The sequence below is a fragment of the Ictalurus furcatus genome, chromosome 28 (genome assembly GCF_023375685.1).
Source record: "Ictalurus furcatus strain D&B chromosome 28, Billie_1.0, whole genome shotgun sequence".
NCBI classification, from domain to species: domain Eukaryota; kingdom Metazoa; phylum Chordata; class Actinopteri; order Siluriformes; family Ictaluridae; genus Ictalurus; species Ictalurus furcatus.
Genome location: NC_071282.1, coordinates 10,258,841 through 10,279,014, shown reverse-complemented (window position 1 = coordinate 10,279,014; position 20,174 = coordinate 10,258,841). Strand labels below are relative to the sequence as shown.

General features: G+C 38.1%; 1 protein-coding gene across 2 annotated transcripts; it reads left to right on the top strand.

Annotated features, from left to right (window-relative positions):
- Positions 1-3,503: 3,503 nt before the first annotated feature.
- Positions 3,504-18,293, top strand: LOC128603857 (kynurenine--oxoglutarate transaminase 1-like). 2 transcript variants are annotated; one of them, XM_053618595.1, is made up of 14 exons: positions 3,531-3,554; positions 3,667-3,716; positions 3,977-4,035; positions 4,786-4,933; positions 5,783-5,932; positions 7,762-7,848; positions 7,968-8,093; positions 8,329-8,449; positions 8,611-8,687; positions 13,405-13,494; positions 13,808-13,994; positions 17,376-17,452; positions 17,552-17,638; positions 17,890-18,293. In XM_053618595.1, the coding sequence occupies exons 3-14, from the start codon at positions 3,983-3,985 to the stop codon at positions 17,968-17,970; spliced, it is 1,284 nt and encodes a 427-aa protein (XP_053474570.1). In that variant the 5' UTR covers positions 3,531-3,554; positions 3,667-3,716; positions 3,977-3,982; the 3' UTR covers positions 17,971-18,293. The 2 variants fall into 2 exon arrangements, with proteins under 2 accessions (XP_053474571.1, XP_053474570.1); XM_053618596.1 differs by lacking the exon at positions 7,968-8,093 and having other exon boundaries at positions 3,504-3,716.
- Positions 18,294-20,174: the final 1,881 nt, after the last annotated feature.

Here is a 20,174-nt window from a genome sequence, read left to right as displayed (position 1 = left end):
GGTATGTAGTAGTTTACACTGATGACAACTTGGTGTATTCCCACACATCTCTTCAAAGGTTCTCAATGCCAACTCACCTGCTAAAAACATCACTCTATCACAGATCTGATTTTCTGATCTGCTTCTGAGGTGGGAGTAGTTGTTGTGTTGTCACAGAGGCAAGGAGTCCCGGTTCTTTTAAAAGAAACTCTTCTACTAAAAGGAAATATTGTGTGGGTAACCAGAAACTCCATCGAGCAATTCACCCCTACCGATCATTGAGGCCATCTGCTTGGTTGCTCCCATCCTTTGGGAGATAGGAAATCTCTGAGGCAGCAGCAGGTAACCCTAGACCAAGTGATCACAGGAGAAGGTATATATCCAAGCGGCCATCTAGGGCAAGCTAATTATATGGGCATACATATTCATCCCTACACCCTCTGCCATCCGAAAGAATGTTCTGCAGCATCTGCTCAAGGCTCTCAGACTCCTGAACACTGTGCTGCACCACTTCAAAAACATCACCCTGGGATCCAGTAACACCCTCCACCCCACTCCAGACACCCACATGTCACTTTCTTCATTTCTTCACAGTGGCTTAGTGGTTAGCACGTTCGCCTCAGACCTACAGGGTTGGGGGTTTGATTCTCGCTGCTGCCCTGTGTGTGTGGAGTTTGCATGTTCTCCCCGTGCTGTGGGGTTTCCTCCAGGTACTCCGGTTTCCTCCCCCAGTCCAAAGATATGCATGGTACGCTGATTGCCATGTCCAAAGTAGTCCATAGTGTGTGAATGTGTATGTGATTGTGCCCTGCGATGGATTTGCACCCTTTCCAGGGTGTACCCTGCCTTGTGCCCCATGCCTCCTGGGATAGGCTGCCATCCACCAGGATGATGAAGATGAGACGTGGGTGGACCTTCCAGCAGGACAATGGTCCAAAGCATACAGCAAAGGAAACGCTCAATTGGTTTCAGAGAAAAAAATCAAGGCATTAGAATGGCCCAGTCAGTCACCTGACTTGAATCCAATTGAACAAGATTTAAAGACAATATGTTTAGAAGAATGGGCCAAAATCACACCTGAATACTGCGGCTGATTAATTTCTTCGTACAGGAAGTGTCTTGAAGCTGTCATTACAAACAAAGGCTCCTTTGTTCTTTGAAATATATTTACTGAAAATTTTTTTTGACACGTCCAATACTTATTTCCCCCACTGTATAGGTCATAGTAGTATTTTATAATCAAATTTTACTGGTGTGGATAGAATAGGGGCAATTTGGACAAACTCTGTTTCTAGTAAACTTTCAGAGATCATTTCAGACGGGGGTGCTATGACTGTTATGTATTTTATTTGACTGACGTCTCTAAATCGGTGTAAAAGCTGCTCTCAGAGGGTGGATTATCAAAATTGTCTCCAACAGTTTTTGCATTTTTGACTGCTGCATGGCTCTGGCTCTGGATTGTCACCAGTTAACCAGACAGGCTGGTTTTAAGACTGTGAGCTATGTTAATAATTGAGAGCAGCACCTCCTGAGTGTAATGGCTACCATCCTGCCCTAAAAAGCCAGTTGTGCCCTCAAAAGTAGCCCAGTTGTCAATAATAATAATTAATATTGTGAAAACATATTTTGTCCGGTGACTTAGTGGTTAGCACATTTGCTTCGCATCTCCGGGGAATCCTGCCTCCAGACCTGCGTGTGCTGAGTTTGGGGCCCAGTGGTACATGTTGTAGGCTGATTGACATCTCTAAATTGTCTGTAGTGTTTGAATGGGTGTGTAAATGTGTGTGTGTGTGTGTGCGCGATTGTGCCCTGCGATGGGTTGGTACCCCAACCAGGGTGTCCCCTGCCTTGTGCCCCGAGTCCCCTGGGATAGGATCCAGGTTCCTCACAACCCTGTGTAGGATAAGCGGTACAGAAAATGGATGGATGGATGGATATTTTGATCATATCATGCAGCCTTATTCTTGGGGCAAATGTATACCATTTTGTCTTGAAATCTAATTTGTAGCAGTTTGTTTTGTCCAGGTTGGTTGGATAAATCTTGTGAAAATTTTTTTGTTGTTGTTTTTTGTTTTGTTTACATTTGATTCTATTTTTGGGATTTGTCTGTTCAATGTATTTCCTGTGTATGACCCTAGACTGTTTATGACTTTGGATTGTAACATTCAGTGTCTTGCACATGGATCCCTCTGGGTTTATATGTTACAGGGACTTTGACTAGGCCACTGTAAAATATGAAACTTATCCTTTTTGAGCCTGTGATGTACATGAGAGCTAGTTGGCATGCTTCTCTGTTTGTCTGTTTTGACGAAAACACACATACGGCATGATACCATACTTCTTGATGCATGGGTAGTGTTTTGTGTCACATGCTTTGAATTTTGAAACATCTTGGGTCTCTTCTAACCACAAAACATTTTCACTCTAAATAGTCTAAAGAGTCTTAACTTGCTTCATATGGTGTTTAATGAGTAATAGATTCTTTAATGCCACCCTCTCACACAGGGTACTTATTATATGGGCCACTGCACCTTTACCAATGAACATTGTAAGAACTTTCAAGGTGAAGGTTGACCTTCTCTGGCTACTACCTGTCTTTAGATTTATTTATTTTTTTGCTTTTTTTTTAAAATTTTTTTTTTAGATTTTGTTTTTACTTGAATTGGGTTGGGTACATCAGGGTGTCCAGTCTTATCCGGAAAGGGTCGGTGTACATGCAGTTTTTCATTCCAACCAGTCAGAAGACACCTATTAGTTTATTGAAAGGCAAGATGAGCTGATTAAACAGGTAAAATCAGGTGTGGCTCCTGCTTGATTGCAATGAAAACCTGTACCTACGCTGGCCCTTTGCAGATAAGATTGGACACCCCAGCTCTAGATCGACATCACTAAGAAAAATCTAATTATTGATTCACTCCTATAGACTCACATTTGACCGGGTTTTTTTTAGTTATGTAAGCTGTAGTAATGTATAGTAATGTAGTAACCATAGTAACAAACCATTTAGCCATTTGTGAATTATGGTATGCTGAATATGTGCATTTTCTCTATCATTTTCTCAGTTTTGTCTGTCTCTATCTAACATGCATCAAAACATTTGAGTGAAAATAAAACATCTGTCATCTTAATCTTGCAAAAGATTGAGCAGTTAGATTATTATAAATATATAAAATTCTCTTACTCGGTAGATAGTGAATGCTAATTAAAATGATCTCACCACCTAGCTAACTAACTAAAACTAAGTACAATTATATGAATAGGTAGTGAATTCTAACTAGTCATTTCACTGACTAAATTAGTGAATGTGAACAAACTCACTATTTAGCTAGTAAAATCTGACCAAAAATCACCCACTGACTAGCCAACACCATCCAAAATATATGATTTTTAAAAAAAATTTATAACTGTAATAAAATAAAATTGATTTGTGTAAACAAGATGTATTATTCATACAAATTTAAGAGCAACTCTTATCTTGAAGGTATCATTTAAATACTGGAATGTCTAGAAGAGTTTAAGTAAATCAAGCTGCAGTTTGGAAAACATTAGTAATTCCCATGAACTGGCAGAACAAGGTAGAGTAGATATCAACTCCTTCCTGTTATGATTAATGACATTATTGATGTCATTGTTATTGATGTAAAAAAACATAGTACTTATTTGGTTTATTACCTTTTATCTGGTCAGTTCTGGCTGTGTTGCCGTTGATATTTGGGTGCCAGAATTCAACTATTTTGGTAAGCAAATAAGTCTATCTATCTATCTATCTATCTATCTATCTATCTATCTATCTAAGCTGTGGTTACAGTTTTTGGTTTTTAGCATAAACATGTAGATCTACATGTTCAATTTGTTTATTTTTATTGCATTAATTTCCAAGTATATTTCTAGTCAACTAATCAAAATCCTTACAATAAAGATGGATGTGTGATTCTAATGTTTTTCATATAATTGTTTTTCTTTAGGTTACACCTTGACACATGTTCTTGCTTTGCAGGTCATCATGTCCTGCAAACCACACACAACCAGGACTGAGGTAGTCGACAAACGTATATGGTAATGATTTACTCACCTTTTCTTGTATCATAATCAAAATGCACAAAAGTAAATACACTTCAGTTTCAACAGGAGGTGCCCTTGACCCTTCTTGGACTTTGTTTTAACAACCTTAGCTTTATTTTTCCTGCCAATAGTGTGAACATGATTCCTTCAGCTGTTTTACAGATTTTCTGTGCTCTTATGCAAAACAAATATGTTCACATGACTCTGCTCGCATTTGCATTTTCTTCTGCTTTTATTATTATTATTATTATTATTATTATTATTATTATTATTATTATTGTATGCACTCATTTTCTATTTGTATACTAATTTGTATATTATTGGGCTATACCCAAACCGCAGAACATTTTGGCATACTGTATAAAGAAAATGTATTTATTTACTTACAAGCTGAGGTCCAAATGTTTTATAAATTTTCAGAAAGGTGCCAAAGGAAAATACAAATGATTGTTATTTAATCAATCATTTGTGAAAACATAAAATTATTAATGAAAAAATAAGGACAATAATTTATTTAAAAAAATAATAAATACTACATGCTACTGTGCTAAATAATAAACCATGTTGAAACATACAATCTATTTAGCAACTTTGGTGAGCTAACCAGTTAAGCAATTATCAAGTTACCATGAAAGCTTACCACTGCCTGTGATCACTTATGAATATACTCAATAGTATGCCACTATAGGATACTTCGGACAGAAATTGGTACGATTTGATTTTTACCATTTTGTTTTCTGCTAGGTCGGAACTTTTCCAATTAACTGCTGAGTACAAGGCAGTGAACCTAGGCCAAGGGTTCCCAGACTTACCTCCTGCCAGCTTTGTTCAGGAGGCTCTCTTCAATGCTGTCAACGGAGGCTTTCATATGCACCAGTACACACGCAGTCTTGTAAGAGAGATATTCTTTTTTACCCATCCTTACCATTAGGGGCAGTATGTAACAGCTGGATACTGTGAGTATGCATGTTGTAAATACTACCATCATACATCGATCATTCCATTTTCTTTCCTTATCCTGAAGATGATATGGAGGTATTTGCTTAGCAGCTTGTGTTCATGGTCAGAACTATAGCCTGCCAACACTGTTTTTCTGCCAGTATTATACTCTGACTTGTTTACTTTAACTAATTTAATTATTTTACCAAAACAAGGTGGAAATGTTATACTGGAAATGTGGCCAAATGACTCTGGGGTATCCCAGTGGCTGAATCCAGGATTTCTGTCATAGGTCATATCATTTCACCTTTCTGAATCGCTATATTGATCTTGCTGCCTTCAATTAGGCTGTGCCTGCACAGTGTTCCATACTGTTATGTTCCCTACAGTATTATTTGGACATGACACCAGCCGTCCTCAGACTAGATGATTATTTGCTATGTATGTAAGACACAGGGGCATGTATCATGTTAAATGTATCATGGTAGTAATTATAATAAATGGCGTGTCATATAATCACTGTGTGCATGTGGTGTTATGCAGTTTCTACACACCACCCCCGGTGTTTTTTCAGTGTATATAGAGTATATAGAATAGAACTACAGTTACTTAAATAGTCTTTCATCATTTACTAACAGTGACTAACTGTATATGTATATTTATTTATATTTGTGCAAACTAGGCCCATCCCTATCAATAAATCACTTGAGGTTCTCCCTTAAAATGATTTTTAACTCATCAGTTTTAATCAGTGCCCCCTCTAAATTAGGTTTATTAAGGAAAGATGTATTGTGACCTACAGGGCCATCCACCTCTTGTCAAGATCCTTGCCAAGTTCTTTGGGAGGGTTTTGGGCCAGGAAATTGATCCCATGAAGGACATCCTAGTTACCATGGGAGCCTATCAGGCGGTTTTTTGTGCAGTTCAAGCTCTGGTTTATGAGGGCGATGAAGTAAGTTCCTTGAAGTAATATTTATCATGGTTCAACTTGGATAACTACTAAAACTACAGTGTCCTAAATACTTTTTCACATGATGCTGACTTTTATATTAAATTGGACAAATTGGAGCATCATTATGTACAACCCCAATTCCAAAAAATTTGGGATGGTGTGTTAAATGAAAATGAATGTAAATAAAAACAGAATGCAATGATTTGCAAATCTCATAAACCTATATGTTATTCACAATAGAACATAGAAAACATATCAAATGTTTAAACTGAGGAAATGTACCAGTTTAAGAAAAAAATAAGGTACTTTTGAATTTCATGGACACAAGACATCTCAAAAAAAAGGTGGGACAGGGCAACAAAAGGCTGGAAAAGTAAGTATTACTAAAAAGAAATATTTTGCAACTAATTAGGTTAATTGGCAACAGGTCAGTTACATGATTGGGTATAAAAAGAGTATCTTAGAGAAACAGAGTCTTTCAGAAGTAAAGATGGGATGGAAACTTAAATCCATTTTAAATGCGCTTTGGTCCAGAGAAGACGGCAGCGTTTCTGGATCATGTTCACATATAGTTTCTTCTTTGCATGATAGAGCTTTAACCAGCATTTGTGGATGGCACAGCGAACTGTGTTCACAGACAGTGAGTTCTGGAGGTGTTTCTGAGCCCATGCAGTGATTTCCATTACAGAATCAGGCCTGTTTTAAATACAGTGCCGCCTGAGGGCCCGAAGATCACAGGCATGCAGTATTGATTTTCGTCCTTGTCCCTTGAGATTTCTCCAGATTCTCAGAATCTTTGATGATATTGTACTACTACTGTCATCTACTGTAGATGATGAGATATTCATAGTCTTCACAATTTTACGTTGAGGAACATTATTCTGAAATTGTTCCACAAATAGATTGTGGGATTGGTGAGATTGGTGAATCTCTGCCCATCTTTACTTCTGAAAGACTCTGCCTCTCTAAGATACTCTTTTTATACCCAATCATGTTATTGACCTGTTGCCAATTAACCTCCAGCTGTTTCTTTTTAGTAACACTCACTTTTCCAGCCTTTTGTTGCCCCCGTCCCAACATTTTTGAGATGTGCTGCGGCAATCAAATTCAAAATGACCTTATTTCATCAGTTTAAATTTTGTATATATTTTCTGTATTCTATTGTGAATAACATATGGGTTTATGAGATTTGCAAATCATTGCATTCTGTTTTTATTTAAATTTATTTACATTTAACACAGCATCCCAACTTTTTTGGAATTGGGGTTGTACAATATACCTTATATGGCCAAAGATTTGTGGACACCTGACCATCACACCCATATGTGCTTGTTGAACATCCCATTCCAGGTTTAGTCACCGTTTACTGTTATAATAACTCTTCTGAGAAGGCTTTCCATGAGATTTTGGAACTTGGCTCTGGGGATTTGCCCATTCAGCCACAAGAGCATTAGTGAGGTCAGGCACTGATGTCAAGCAAGAAGGCTTTGTCAGCATTCCAATTCATGCCAAAGGTGTTAAGTGAGGTTGAGATCAAGGTTCTGTGCAGGGCACCCAAGTTCTTCCACTCCCTTATTGGCAAGCCATGTCTTCATGGACCTTGCATTGTTCTCAGGGGCATTGTCATGCTGGTTTGGGCCCCATAGTTCCAGTATTGCTACAGCAATACTGTACTGTTGTGTGCTTCTAACTTATGGCAACAGGTTGGGGAAGGCCCTCATATGGGTGTACACACACGTTTGGCCACATAGTGTATATCACCAGGCTGCCCTGGTTCATAATTTTTATTCTCTTTCTCTATCCTTCTCATGCATGTTATGTCGGCCCAGGTGATCATTGTGGAGCCTTCCTATCATTGCTATGAACCCATGACATTAATGGCAGGAGGAAAAGTCGTCCATGTGCCCCTCAAACCTGTGAGTGTTCATTTTCAAAAACTGTACCGAAATGTTGTATGGTTGTGATGTACATTTCTTTATTCATCACATAATTTATTACACTTAAAAAATCTGGGGTGCTTGTACATATCTTACAGCAAAAGGTCACTGGTCCAACTGGGTCTAGTGCTGACTGGGTGTTATGTTCTGAAGAGTTGACGAGTAAATTTAACTCTCACACAAAAGCTATTATCATTAACAATCCCAGTAATCCATTGGGCAAGGTGAGCTCTCTCCATTTGCTTTCAGAGTTTAACGTAATATCGTCTAAATATTGTTTGCCAAATGGAGATGTGTTTCACATGTTACGTACTTAAAGAAGCAAATTTATCAACGACTCAACAACAGCTATCGCTAGCTAATAGGAAGTGTCTGAAATAATCACAAACCAGTGAAAACTAGTGAAACCATAGACTTCCAAATAATACTTGGCTCTGTTAGTGCTCATTTCTTTTGCAGGTCTTCCAGAGGGAAGAGTTACAGATGATAGCTGACCTGTGTATAAAGCATGATGTTATTTGTATCAGTGATGAGGTATATGAATGGCTTACATATGATGGAGCACAACATATTAAAATAGGTAAGAAGAAAACCTTGCTATGAATTTTTCAACCTTTAGAACTTAGACAAAGGTCCTAACTTTTAATATGTTTACAATGTTTGAGCTGTTTACTAAGCAGTGTGTGATCTATCATGTAATAATAAAGACCTTTGTTAAATTGATCTGTGGTTCCATTACAGCGACTCTTCCGGGGATGTGGGAGCGCACTGTCACCATTGGGACTGCAGGCAAGAGCTTTGGCGTCACTGGATGGAAGGTAATGGGCTGATGATAAAGTTTGCTATGATAAAGTTATGGTGTGAAACTGTACAACCCACTTTCATTACTTTTGTTATATCACAGTGTGCTGTTTGTTGTATCATATACAGTGCTTTTAGAAAGTGTTCTGATTTCTCCTTCTCTTTACATCATGAAAAACAAACAAACAGATTTTCATAATGTTTTTTTAATTTGACTAAAAACAGAAAAAGTATACAGTGCTGTGAAAAAGGATTTTTTAATCCCATCCTGATTTCTTCTGTTTTTGTGTACATCTCATACTAAATTGTTTCAGAGATTAAAACAAAATCTAAGATAAAAAAAGCAACCTGAGTAAACACACAATACAGTTTTTAAATGACAATGTTATTTATTGAAGCAAAAAAGTTATCCAATACCAACTGGGCCTGTGTGAAAATGTATTTGCCCCCATAGTTGCTAATTTCCCTAATCTATGAAACTGCATTCATAATGGGGTTCAACTGGACTACACAAAACCAGTCCTGATTACTGCAAACCCTGTTCAATCAAATCAACACTTAAACAGAACTTTTTCAACAGCATGAAGTTGGTTAAAAGGTCTTATGCAGTAACACACTATGCCAGAATTGAAAGATATTCCAGAAATGATGAGGAATAATGTGATTGAAATACAACAGTCTGGGAAGGGTTAAAAAGCTATTTCAAATGCAATGGGACTCCAAAGAACCACAGTGAGAGCCATTATCTCCAAATGGAAAAACTCGGCGCGGTATTGAACCTTCCCAGAAGTGGCTGACCTTCCAAAATTCCTCCAAGAGCACAGCAACTACTCATCCAGGAAATCACAAAAGTGCCAAGGACAACATCAAAGGATCTACAGACCTCTCTTGCATCAATAAAGGTCACTGTTCATGACTCCACTATCAGAAAGACACTGGGCAAAAATGGCATCCATGGAAGTAAGGTGAGGCAAAAACTATTGCTATCCCAGAAGGCTCATTTAAATTTTGCCAAAACACATTTTGCCATGTTCTCTGACTGAACTAAATGATTGCAGCAAGCCTAGTGACAACCATCCATCACTTTATAGTCAAATATAAAACCTGTTTAAATGATTTCAGTGTGTGTATCAGTACTTTTTGTACATTGTCAGCACATTTTAACAATACTACTCCAATCCCCACCAAGAGGGGAGGAGCAGAGCACCCCAACTTTTGATGTGCCCCTGACATGGTGCTGATGTCAATGGGGCCAATGCTGCACACATTCCTCTCCATTTTTCACTATTGCTAAGGCTCAAAACCCTGGCCAATTTGTCCCCAAGATTAGTGGATGAGTGAGGTGAGGACTAACTTCCACCTCTACTATATGTTTTCACCCTGAAATTTAATGATGACCAGCGGATATTTGTGAACATCCTCACACCTCACCTTCACCAAACGTGCATTTCGCAATGCCTCAGCTTGAACCAAGCATTGGTGAATTAAAACTGGTTACAGCCCAAATCCATCAATGCATGGTATGTACCCCCTTGAACACTCACCAGTATGCGGTATGTCCCAGCTCGATCAGGTCCAGGTAGTCCACCATGTTGGCGACTGGTAGTTCGGAGACATTAGGAAGCTGGAGACAGGCTTGGAACAACTCAAAAGGCACTTTGTTATCTCTTTCACTTTTCAGCTTATTTATTCACACACACACACACACACACACACACACACACACACACACACTGCTTTGTGCTGGTTGCGCTCTCTCTCTCTCTCTCTCTCTCTCAGTTAGATTGAGGTCTGGGTTTTGACTTGGCTATTCAAACACATTCAGGTGCTTTTGAACAACTCCAATGTAACTCAGTATGCTTAGGGTTATTGTCTTATTGGAAGGAAAACTTTAACTCCAGTTTCTTGCTCCCAGACTGGAACAGATTTTCTTCTAAGGTTGCCCTGTATTTGACTCCATTCATCTTGCCTTCAAACCTGACCAGTTTCCCAGTGCCTGCTGATGAAAAGAGTCCTCCCAAGATGATGCTACCAGCATCATGCTTCACTGGGGGGTTGGTGTTCTAAGGGAGATGAGCACTGTTGAGTTCCTTCGATGACTAATGTCCCCCTTACCCAGTCACTTGGTGGATGGCCTATGCTCGTCAGAGTTGCGGTTGTGCCATCTGGCACCATAGGCACCTTGTGGTTGATCTGGACAACCAACAGTCCTTCTTTCCTCACACTGCTAACCTGACTTGGTCATGCAGGTTCTCTTATACAACATCATGAGGATCAGGTGCTTGTTCAGGCTCATCTTATGTTGGGATTTCTTTCTGTACTAGCTTCTCTCTAACATAGCTTTAGCTTGATGGTATTGTTAGACCCTGACCTATTGAAATAGCTTGAAGTTTCAGAGGAGGACCACAAAGCACATCAGTAGGTCACTTTAGATAATGGTGTCTGCTAAATGCAATAAATGTAAATATGAGAAAGTAATATTATATATTTACAATGACTCTTTTCTAATATATGCATATATAAACAGCAATCAATCTTTACTTTATTACAGAAAAACAAATTAATTTATAGGGGATATTTTACATTAGGAGGTGTTGAGCAATTTTGCTAATTATTAGTTTGCTGTAAGAACATTACAGGCAGAGATTTGGGATAATGACTCAACAACTGGTTTATGTTTTATTCATTATAGAGTACTTTTCACTTTTTTGTGAAACACACATTAGATAAAGGATTTGTCTTTGGGGAATTTAATTTATTTTTGACAATATACACTCATTTCAAATCTGATGACTGAACACACTCCAAAAAAGTTGGGACAGTCAACTGTTTACCACTGTATAACATCACCTTTTCTTTTAATAACACTTATTAAGCATTTGGGCACTGAAGACACCAGTTGATTAAGTTTAGCAAGGGGAATTTTCCTCCATTCATCCATTATGCATTTCTTCAGTTGTGCAACTGTGTAGGGCCTTTTGTGATTCATAATGCGCCACACATTCTCAATCGGAGACAGGTCAGGACTGCAGGCGGGCCATGCTAGCACCCGCAGAATGTAGTTTGGTGTTGTCCTGCTCTGGATGGCAGCATATGTTGCTCCAAAATGTGTACATATCTTTCTGCATTAATGGTGACCTCACAGATGTGCAAGTTACCCATGCCATGGGCACAGACACACCCCCATACCATGACAGATACTGGCATTTGGACCTGACACTGATGGTCAGCTTGGATAGTCCTTTTCCTCTTTGGCCCGGAGAACACAACGACTGTTTTGTCCAAAAACTATTTGAAATGTTTTCGTCAGACCACAAAACACGATTCCACTGTGCTACTGATGAGATCAGATGAGCCCAGAGAAGTCGGCGGTGCTTCTGGACAGTGTTGATGTATGGCTTCTCCTTTGCATAGTGAAGCCTTAACTTCCATCTCTGGATGTAGTGGCGAATGCGTTGACTGAAAAAGGTTTACCAAAGTATTCCCGAGCCCATGTCAGGATATCCATTATAGACTCATAACGGTTTTTAAGCCAGTGACGTCTGATGGATCGGGATCAGGATCACGTGCATTCAGAAGTGGTTTTCGGCCTTGCCCTTTACGCACCGAGATTTGACCGGATTCCTCGAATCTTTTAATTATATTGTGCACTGTAGAAGGTGAAATGCCCAAAAACCTACCGATTTATCTTTGGGGAATATTGTTCTCAAAGTGTTGGATTATTCACTGACGTATCTGTTGGCAGATCGGCGAGCCTCGACCCATCCTTGCTCTTGGTGGACTAGACCTTTTTTGGAGGCTTCTTATATACTGTGATTAGACGATTGCCTCACCTGTTTCACATCAACTTCTTATTTCAACTTCTCACATCGCTATTAGTCCAAAATTGCCCCTGTCCCAACTTTTTTGGAACATGCATCAATTTAAAAATAAACATTTACCTTCAAAAAACTATGCAGTTGATTAGGTAAAACATCAAATACCTTGTCTTTATATGTTTTTTTTTTTTTTTAAATACAAGTCAAAGTACATTTACAAATCACTCCTCATTGTTTTTATTAGCATTTTCCGTACTGTCCCAACTTTTTATGAATTGGGGTTGTAAGAGTTCACTGAGTTTTACAGTACTGTTCAAATGTTTTATGCACATGCAAAGAAATGCTGTAGAGCAAAGATGCCTTTAAAATAATGAAATTAAATGTTTCTACATGAATAAAAAAAATACCATAAAGAGCAGTAAACAGGAATAAATGAAACAAAGTCAATATTTGGTGTGACAAAAAATAAATATAAAAATAATAGTCTCAGGTACAATTAGTGTAGTTTTATAAGGAAATGAGCTGTAAGTTTTATTGAGCGTCTTGCAGAACCAGACACGGTTCTCCTGGAGACTTTGACTGCGGCGCTTGCTTCTTATTTTTGCAGCAAAACCCAACAGCCTTCACTGTGTTTTTTGTCTGAAAAGTGTCACTTACCTAATATGCTGTTTTCTTTAATGACATACAAACATTTTTCAGTAACATTTAATTTTGTGTTAGAAAACTAATGTTTGGGAATCGAAAATGTTTTTTGTACTGACTTGATAATGTATATGTCATAAAATAAAAAAAACTAAGTTTGAATTAAACTTTATACAAAGTTTGAATTAAAAAATAGGGTGCCTAAAACTTTGGCACAGTACTGTACGTAGTGTGATTGTTCTTTAACACTTAGGTACCCTTCTTTTTGTTTTAGGTGGGTTGGGCAATAGGGCCAGGACACATCTTGGAACACCTGCAAAAAATCCATCAGAAGTCTATATGCCACTGTCCCACTCCTACTCAGGTAAAAAAAAAAAAACACCATCTATTTGTAAGTAATCGCAAATGTGCAGAGTACAAAGTGAAAATCAGAACAATATAAAGGAATTCTATGGAAAGACATAAAAATATTCAGCAATACACTAATCATCTGTACGACCATACAAATCAACATAATCTAACAATTGTGCAAACCAAAGAGGCATAGTGCAGCTGGATGTATTAAATATGGCAATGAATAATGTGAGCTAAATATTGTTAATTGTTAATTATACTGCAACATTACAGTATTTAATTATGCTTTTGTGGTCAGTTATACAAAGTACTAATTTTTGCAGGAGGCTGTAGCTGTGTGTTTTCAGATGGAATATGACACATTTGGTACAGAAGAAAGCTACTTCAGACAGCTACGCACGCAGCTCCAGGCCAAAAGGCTCAGACTAGCCGAGTGCCTGAGGAGCGTTGGGCTGCAACCTTTTGTACCTGACGGTGGCTACTTCATCATTACGGACATCTCCAACCTGAGTGAGTCCTTACACACCTACATGCACATACACGGTGGTGGAGTGAAATATTTTGCCTCCAGGATCATAAGCTATGCAAGACAATACAGGGGCTCAGTATAAATGACTACATGAAGGGAAATAGTGCAGGAGAGCATTGTATAAATGTACTATTTAGCAGGATGACAAGTACAATCCAATAAAAAGGACAATACTAAAAACTGCACGGTGTAGAGTAACTACACACTAAGAAATGCAACACCATCTGCAAAAATTCTCCCTAACAGAAAAGCATACAAATTTACAAGTTTCATACATTTATAAGAAACACTGAAATATTACATTCACTCTAGCATTCAGACACTTTATTCAGTACTTTGATGAAGGACACCTCCCAATATTTATTCATATTTTCCACCCCATGTGGAACAAATTTGCCACTTTCCAGTTTACATTGTATTTCTTCAGCTCCTCTTTGTTTTATTTACACTGGCAAAGTCCTAGAAACACTGAAAATAACACAGTGGCTGGAAAAAGAAGTCATGTTCCATTCACAAATTATAAAAACAAATAGCAATTTGCACAACAAAACCTTATCCAACTCCTGAACCAGACACCATGTGGAACTTTCTGGAAAACTTTCTATCTTCTCTGTAATGTAACTAAGTATGCAAGCTAACTACAATATGTTTCAAAGCAAAGTCTTTCCCAAATCAAGAAACTGCCATATAATATAATAGTATAAAATAAAAGTATAAAATAATATAATTTACTTTATATCACAGTTTGGAAAAGTTTGCCTGACATGCTATTAGAAATTATTATAAAACCAGGACAAACTTACAGTGCTTCTGTGTATCAAATACATAAATATTTATATATACATACATATATGTGTGTATATATATATATATGTATATATATATATATATATATATATATATATATATATATATATATATATATATATATATATAACAATATTTAAAAAATGTATTTAATTACTTATTTTGGAGAGCCATGCAGCTCTGTGTACAAGGCATCTTGCTCTTTCTTAAAGTTCCATGAGCAGGGTTGCAGGTTCTGCATATTTGTTCATATATTGCAGATTTATACTGCAAATCAGAAATGTAAACTACTGTTAACTTGTTTCTTCCTAAATGAGAAAGGTGCAAAAAGTCTTCTTTTTCATGTGTCCAAACATTTTGGGATAGTGTCAAGTCTTTGTGTGCAGATGGAAATTTAGCAAAAACCTGGCAACCCTCCCCATTAGCTTCTGCAACCTGTTCTTTACAGTTCAGTATTAAAGAAGAAAAATATATTCTTGTTTGACATTTTTTTTTGTTTGTTTCATCCAGTGGGAACAAACCCCCCCCAATACTTCACCTATTTTTCGTATCTGTATTCTTATTTGTTTAGGACACATTATCTGTTCGATCCCAATATTATATTTGTATATGCTTAGACCCCTAATGCACACACAGCTTCCTGAGAGACAGAAACACAATACCAGGAAGCATACATCCTGGGAAGCAAGGTGTGGCACATTGAACAATTGATCAGTTGGCTAATTAACCCATGCCCCTCCATCAGTATGCAGACCAATGCTAAACCACACCTCTCATGCTACAGGGGTCTTCTTCCATTGCTCTCTGCAAAACCTGTGGATAGAGAGTGCCACTGTACTGCTATTTTCAAGTTTCTCATGAAAATAATGAACATCTCAAGGCAGGTTTTCATCAAGGCTGTCTCTGCATTTTAACTATTCATATTTCCCTTCACACTGGATAAAATTGGCTATGGAGCTCAATGAGGCAATGGGCCTTTTTTTGCTCATGGCATGAAAGTCCTTTAGGGCTCCTGGAACTATTGCTGAAATATAAAGGATGGCAAACAGTACATTGATTTTAAAACCAAAAAAGTCATTTATCAATTGCAATACACAATGTGTAATCTATTGGCTACCGTGCAGCTGTGGTTGCTTCTACATTGATAGAACTAAGAGGTGCTTGAAGGATAAGGTCCAGGAACACAAAAATATTCCATCAGAAAACAGAATATAGATTACCCTAAGGCGAGGCGTTTTCAGGTAGCGCATAATGGCAACCCAGACAGTCTCATAGTGGAAGCATTAGAAACAGTAGGTAAAAAGATACGGGTTAGAGATCACTTGAAATTATTATTACAAAGGGAAATGTTTTACATATATCAGATGGACTTTCATGATCTACATGAAGAAATTGATTTTAGTTCCTTTCTCTGAAATCACTCATTCAATTTTCCAGTGCATGGTACTGTATATGGGCCGCACGGTGGCCTGGTGGTTAGCATGTTCATACCTCCAGGGTCCGGGGTTCGATTCCCGCCGGGGCCATGTGTGTGCGGAGTTTGCATGTTCTCCCCATGCTGCCGGGGTTTCCTCCAGGTACAACGGTTTCCTCCCCCAGTGCAAAGACATGGTAGGCTGATTGGCGTGTCTAAAGTGTCCGTAGTGTATGAATGGGTGTGTCATTGTGCCCTGCGATGGACTGGCACCCTGTCCAGGGTGTACCCCGCCCTGTGCCCGATGTTCCCTGGGATAGGGTCGTTCCCCCACGACCCTGAAGAAGGAGTAAGCAGTAGAAGATGGATGGATGGTACTGTATATGTCAAATATTTTGACCTTTTGTATACGTTTCTGTTTATTTAGTTATCTTCTCTCATTGTGGCACCATCTAGCTGTGTCCTTTTAGGAGAATGCCATTAGGTGGCTAGGACACTTGCTACCTAATGGCATTCTGACACTAGCCACCTCTGGCTGTGAAAGTCATTTGAGCAGGTGTGTCTAACACAGCTGCTTTAGGTGAGAGCCCATTTGAGGCAGTTTTGTGTTTGTGGGGGCTCCACCTTAAAGAAGGCATTTCTGCTGAAAAGTTTGCAGCCCGTTACTCCTTCTTTTAAAAAAAATATTTCGACTATGAAATAGCAATTTAAATAAAGGCTTTTTAGCAATCTAAATTCGAAGTGTTCCTTGAATGAAACTGTTTATTTTTTTTTCATAATGGACTGCTAGCAGACTGATCAGAAAAGAGGATTGAGTCGATTTTAGATTAAGGCTGTAACATAAAAAAGGTGAAGGGGTTTGAATACTTTGTGAATGCGCCATATATCACAATTTATAATAACTAAAAGTGAATTTACAAACTGAAACATCACCGTAGTTATTTCACTACACATGTGTAAAATTATCCTGAAGATGAATTTAAGCTCGGAACTATAAAGCCACCTCTAATTGATATCAAACGAGCATGGAAGGAAAAATGGACTGATGGATCTGTAAGCATAGGCAACACTTTCCATGAACACTGACTGTTAAATCAAAACCCAGGTCTAGTCAGTATTCAATTTTGTGTCTTTCCTGTAGAGGTTGATCTGAATGACCCAAGTACTAAGGACGAACCTTATGACTACAGATTTACTAAATGGCTTATCAAAGAGAAGGTAAGAGTAAATCACACTGACCTGAAAATGAGATCTCTTCAAAGGGGCACTTGTTATTTATTGTTAAATTAACAGTATGTGTTCTGTATGTTCTTTCAGGGTTTGAGCACTATCCCTGTATCTGGATTTTGCAGCCCAGAACACAGAGAAGACTTCCAGAAGTACATTCGACTCTGCTTCGTAAAGGTGATTTGCTTTATGAATGTTTCAAAGCGCATTCTTGTACCTTCAAAATACTTTGCAATAGTTCCTGATGAATTTACAATTGATTGATTAATAAAGTAGCTGCCAGTTACTCATTTATTATGAGAATGTTGCTTACGAGAGTATGATAAATGCCATTTCATGATAGTGTATAATGAGGAAGATACTGTGTCATATGACATTGCAACAGCGATTGGTCAGAGCTATTTTTTTTTCTCTTTTGCTATGAACAGGACGACTCAACCCTGGAAGCAGCTGAAGATATTCTGAGAAAGTGGAAGGATGAAAAAATACAGGATAGTGATTCTGTCTGAGATGAGCTTTGCAAAGTGGATCTATGTCAAACTGCAATATAATGCTTGTTAAGTAGCAAGTAGAAGAATCGTGTTTTATTGTAACCAGGTAAAAAGAGTTCAAATCAAGGAAAGCTCATGCTAATAAACCAGAGTTGGTTATGGGTAGTCTCATGGCATGTATATCAATCTGGTCACTCAACAATTTTAGCTGGATAACCAGGGTTCAGAGGTGTTGGGTAAAGGTGATATCAGAGATCTACACGGTCCCAACTGATATACTATACATCAGTAATTCCCTTCATTCTCACCAAGCTGACAAACATTCTGAATGACAAAGAATACTATTTACTTTGCTAGTATCCTCTATAAATGTCCCTAATTTTGTAACTCTTAGTGCTATACAGGATTTATATAATAGAATATAAGTATGTATGTAAGTATATATTATATACATATATTATTATACTCACTGCAGAAGTTTTACTTACACCTGTACACCTGCTCATTTGTGCAATTATCCAATCAGCCAATCATGTGTCAGCAGTGCAATGCATAAAATTATGCAGTTACGGGCCAACAGCTTCAGGTAATGTTCACATCAATTACCAGAATGGGGAAAAAAATGTGATCTCAGTGATTTTTACCATGGCGTGATTGTTGGTACCAGACAGGCTGGTTTGAGTATTTCTATAACTGTTGATCTCCTGGTATTTCCACACACAACAGTCTCTAGAGGTTACTCAGAAAGTTTTGCAGATGGAAACACCTTGTTTATGAGAGAGGACAATTGAGAATAGCCAGACTGTTTCGAGCTGACCAAAAGGCTACAGTAACTCAGAGAACCACGTTGTACAATTGTGGTGAGCAGAAAATGCACAACACATTGAACCTTGAGGTGGATGAGCAGAAGACCACGTCTGTCAGCCAAGACAGACTGTTGGGTGCCAACAGCATGAATTCATGGACCCAACTTGCCTTGTACCAACAGTCCAAGCTGGTGGAGGTGGTGTAATGGTGTGGGGAATATTTTCTTGGCACACTTTGGGCCTGTTCATGCCAATCAATCATCACTTGAATGCCACAGACTATTTGAGTATTGTTGCTGACCATGTGCATCCCTTCATGGCCACAATTTTCTCATCTTCTAATGGCGACTTCCAGCATGATAATGTACCATGTCATAAAGCAAAAGGTATCTCAAACTGGTTTCATGAACATGAGAATGAGTTCAATATTCTTCAGTGGCCTTCCCAGTCACTGGATCTGAATTCAGTAGAACATCCTTGGGATGTGGTAGAACTGGAGAGTCACAGCATGAAATTGCACCTAAAAATCATCATGGACCAGAATCTCAAAGGAATGTTTTTTAACCACTTGTGTAATCCATGCCATGAAGAATTGAGGCTGTTTTGAGAGCAAAGGGAGGCTGTATCCAGTATTATTATAGTTTCCTAATAAAGTGTTCGGTGAGTGTAAGTAAGAATGTAAAGCAATGAAAAATCATGAAGAAAAGCTCACAATGAGCTCACAATAACTCTTTTAGCATTTACTTAAAAATGTGACAGTAGGGCAGTCTACAACCGGTATGTTTCTTTATCATAGAATAAAGAACGTGTGGTTTAATGATTTCAGTGGGTTTCTCTGGAGGTTACACTTCACTAAGAGCATAAAATATGGGCAGCATTACACATGAGCTCGATTTTGACATGCCACTGACACGACCCCAACACAGCAAAATCATTTTTAAAATGCAGCTGAATCAGGTCTTGACACATTGTGGAACACTACGGGCCACACAATAAAGACTATAGAGTCATATTCTGTAAATGCTCTTTCCTGAACTTGTATGTTACTATTGAAGTCAGCACATTGTTCATCATGAAATCTGTGCTGAAATGGCACCAAACATGACCATGAAATATACTGATACACCCATCTCTTAGGCAAACACTACAAAATAAATAGGTAAACCTTACTTAAAATGTTGATTGTCACCATAAACACAGCATCTTTTTTTTTTTTTTTATCATTCCAACTGTTTGGAAAAGTCTATCACACAGTCTGTACATACCTTCCTAATTTACTTAGATAATTAGATTAGAAAATATATACAGTTAGTTTCAAAGTTATTGACACCCTTGCTAAGGATGGTTAAACAACTAAAAAAAATGTCACTGTGGCTAATTAATCTGACACTGAATTTATAATATGAGAGAAATTGA

Excerpts from the sequence above, each read along its gene's own strand:
- LOC128603857 (XM_053618595.1), top strand. The coding sequence starts at position 3,983 with ATGTCCTGCAAACCACACACAACCAGGACTGAGGTAGTCGACAAACGT. Across the intron at positions 13,995-17,375 it reads TACGGACATCTCCAACCTGA|AGGTTGATCTGAATGACCCA; the intron begins GTGAGTCCTTAC and ends TCTTTCCTGTAG. Across the intron at positions 17,453-17,551 it reads AATGGCTTATCAAAGAGAAG|GGTTTGAGCACTATCCCTGT; the intron begins GTAAGAGTAAAT and ends ATGTTCTTTCAG.